Below are 2,200 nucleotides of genomic sequence, written 5' to 3'. Positions count from 1 at the left end.
CGGAGAGAGCGGGGCGGGACGGCTCCCGCCAGCGTGTCTGGCCTTGGCGTAGAATCGGGGGGCGCAGCCGTGGCCCCAGGGCCCAAACGGCCCTCGCTGCCGCCGCCGCTGCTCGACCCGGCCGGTTCCTCGCCGCCCCTGCGACGCGGCCACGGGACGCGCCGAGGGGACGCAGGGCGCCCCGGCCGTGGTGACAACGCTGCCGTCTGCAGCTCGGGGGACAGGTCGTGGGGCGACGGGACCCCCGGGCGGCTTTCGGCCCGGGGAGCGGGCGTGCGGCYGGCCCCGCTGCCGCCACGGCGCCTGTTTGCACAGGCATAGCTCGATAAGCAGTATGTTCTTCAGAAGATGCTACTCCAGGAGTCAAAATAGCATGAAATTTAATTTTACGCCTATTTGGCAAAGCTTGATTTCGCCTCCAATCAGCAGGGAGATAAGAACCCTCGGCACAAGTGTGCGGGCAGTTTGGCAGCTGGGGCTGCCGATTTAATAGGTGAATCTACAGGAACAACACTTGAGAATCCCCTGGCTAGTGAACCATTAAGGTGAGCCCTGCCTTCCGTCCCCGCGCTCCCTCTCTGCGCCGCTCTCCCGTTGCTGGGTGCTAAAGCAAACCCCAGCTCTGTTTACCGAGTCTACTATTACAATACAGCTACCAAATATTTGCCAGCCGTCAGCTCGCCGCTCCGCTATAAATACTTCAGGCCCAGGTGGAGGGACGGCGAGGGGGAGAGACGCGCGGGAGCCTATGCATGGCCCGTCCTCGGCAGTGCTGAGGTGAGAGCCGAGCCCCGGGGGAGACGTTTCGCTGGCTGGGGGCGGGGGGGGGGGCACYGCGGTGCCAGCAGAGCCGGGCGCTGGGGCGCAGCCGAGCGCGGGGAGGTCGGCACCAAGCCCTGGCTCGCCCGCCCGCCCCGGCGCAGTCCAGAGGTGGGCAGGGACCTCGTGAGGGTGTGGGGCTGCCAGGGAGGGYGGTGGTGCTGGGCATTGAGCTCAGCCGGGCAGGAGCAGGATTGGTCCGCAGAGCTGTTGCTCCGYTCTGCTCAAGGGCATCCCGGAGCCGGGACCTTCGCCGGGCTGCTGCAGGTTCCCCTGCAGCGTGCCCCGGGGTGGGGACACTACCGGTGCACCGATCACCCATCCCTAAATACAGAGGGGCCTCATCCAGCTCGGCCGGAGGCGGCCACGGCCGGAGCCTGCGAGAGCGGTGCAGGGAGGTGGCAGGATTCACCCCACTGCTGGGAAACCCTTGGGCCAGGCGTGGGGCTCAGCGTCCTGGGCACTGGGCTAGCACTGCTGCTCTGCCCCGGTCGCCTTGACGTGGGGCCCCCAAGCGAGGGAGAATGTCCTCGTGCCCCACGGCTCACGGCCGGCGGGGGGAGACGTCTCCGCTGCCCCACGGCTCGGGGGGACGTGCCCCTGCCTGGTGACTTACGGCTCATGGGGGATGTCCCCACAGCCCATGGCTCAGGGGAACGTCCYCCCGGCCCCACCGCCCACAGCTCGGGGGGAGGTCCCCCAGCCCCATGACACATGCCTCTGGGTGGTGTCCCCGCTGCCCCCCAGGCCATGGGGCATCACGGGGGTGGGCACCCAGGGGGAGTCTCCTTAGATGTCCCCTGTCCCGGGGTGCCGTCAGGCTGGGCCAGCGCGGGGGATGCGGAAAGCTGCCCCCGCCCCACGTCCCTCCCGAGGGCCTGGTGCTCACCCAGCGCCACCCCGGCACCCGCCTGGCCCCGGGGCCATGCAGGGCCCCCTCCGGGCGCTGCCAGCCCTCACCCCGCTGCCCCGGCCCCACAGGGTGAGTCCGGGCCCCGGGGGGCCCCCACGCGCCGCCATGGCCGCGGGCATCATCCGGCACCTGGCCGAGCTGCGGCTGCCCTCGCCCTTCCCGCACGCCCTGCTGCTGCCCGCGCGCCCCGAGCCCGACTTCCCCGACCTCTCCGAGGAGGAGGAAGACGAGGAGGAGGACGAKGAGGAGGAGGAGGAGGAGGCAGCGGCGGAGGGCGCCGGCGGCGGGCAGGAGCTGGCCAGCCCCAGCGACGCGGAGACGACGCTGCGGCTCCTCAAGTTTTCGGAGCTCATCAGCTGCGACATCCAGCGGTATTTCGGGCGGAGGGGCCGGGACGAGGACGCCGAGGGCTGGGGCGCCGCCGAGGACTGCCGCTCGCCGCGCCGCTCCGGCCGGGAGCTCCGCTCC

At 70.7% G+C, this 2,200-nt stretch overlaps 1 protein-coding gene across 1 annotated transcript in view; it reads left to right on the top strand.

Annotated features, from left to right (window-relative positions):
- Positions 1-166: 166 nt before the first annotated feature.
- PERCC1 (proline and glutamate rich with coiled coil 1) overlaps positions 167-2,200 on the top strand; it is a 3,609-nt gene continuing 1,575 nt past the window's right edge. Inside the window, exons 1-3 of the mRNA XM_085307247.1 lie at positions 167-545; positions 653-777; positions 1,801-2,195. Coding sequence (XP_085163373.1) covers positions 749-777; positions 1,801-2,195 — 424 coding nt within the window. The 5' untranslated portion in view covers positions 167-545; positions 653-748. The remainder of the gene's footprint in view (positions 546-652; positions 778-1,800; positions 2,196-2,200) is intronic.

Source organism: Rhea americana, unplaced genomic scaffold, assembly GCF_003343005.1.
Source record: "Rhea americana isolate MKP2758 unplaced genomic scaffold, rheAme1 scaffold_255, whole genome shotgun sequence".
NCBI lineage: Eukaryota > Metazoa > Chordata > Aves > Rheiformes > Rheidae > Rhea > Rhea americana.
Note: the sequence above shows the minus strand (reverse complement) of the source record. Positions and strands in the feature narration are given on the sequence as shown.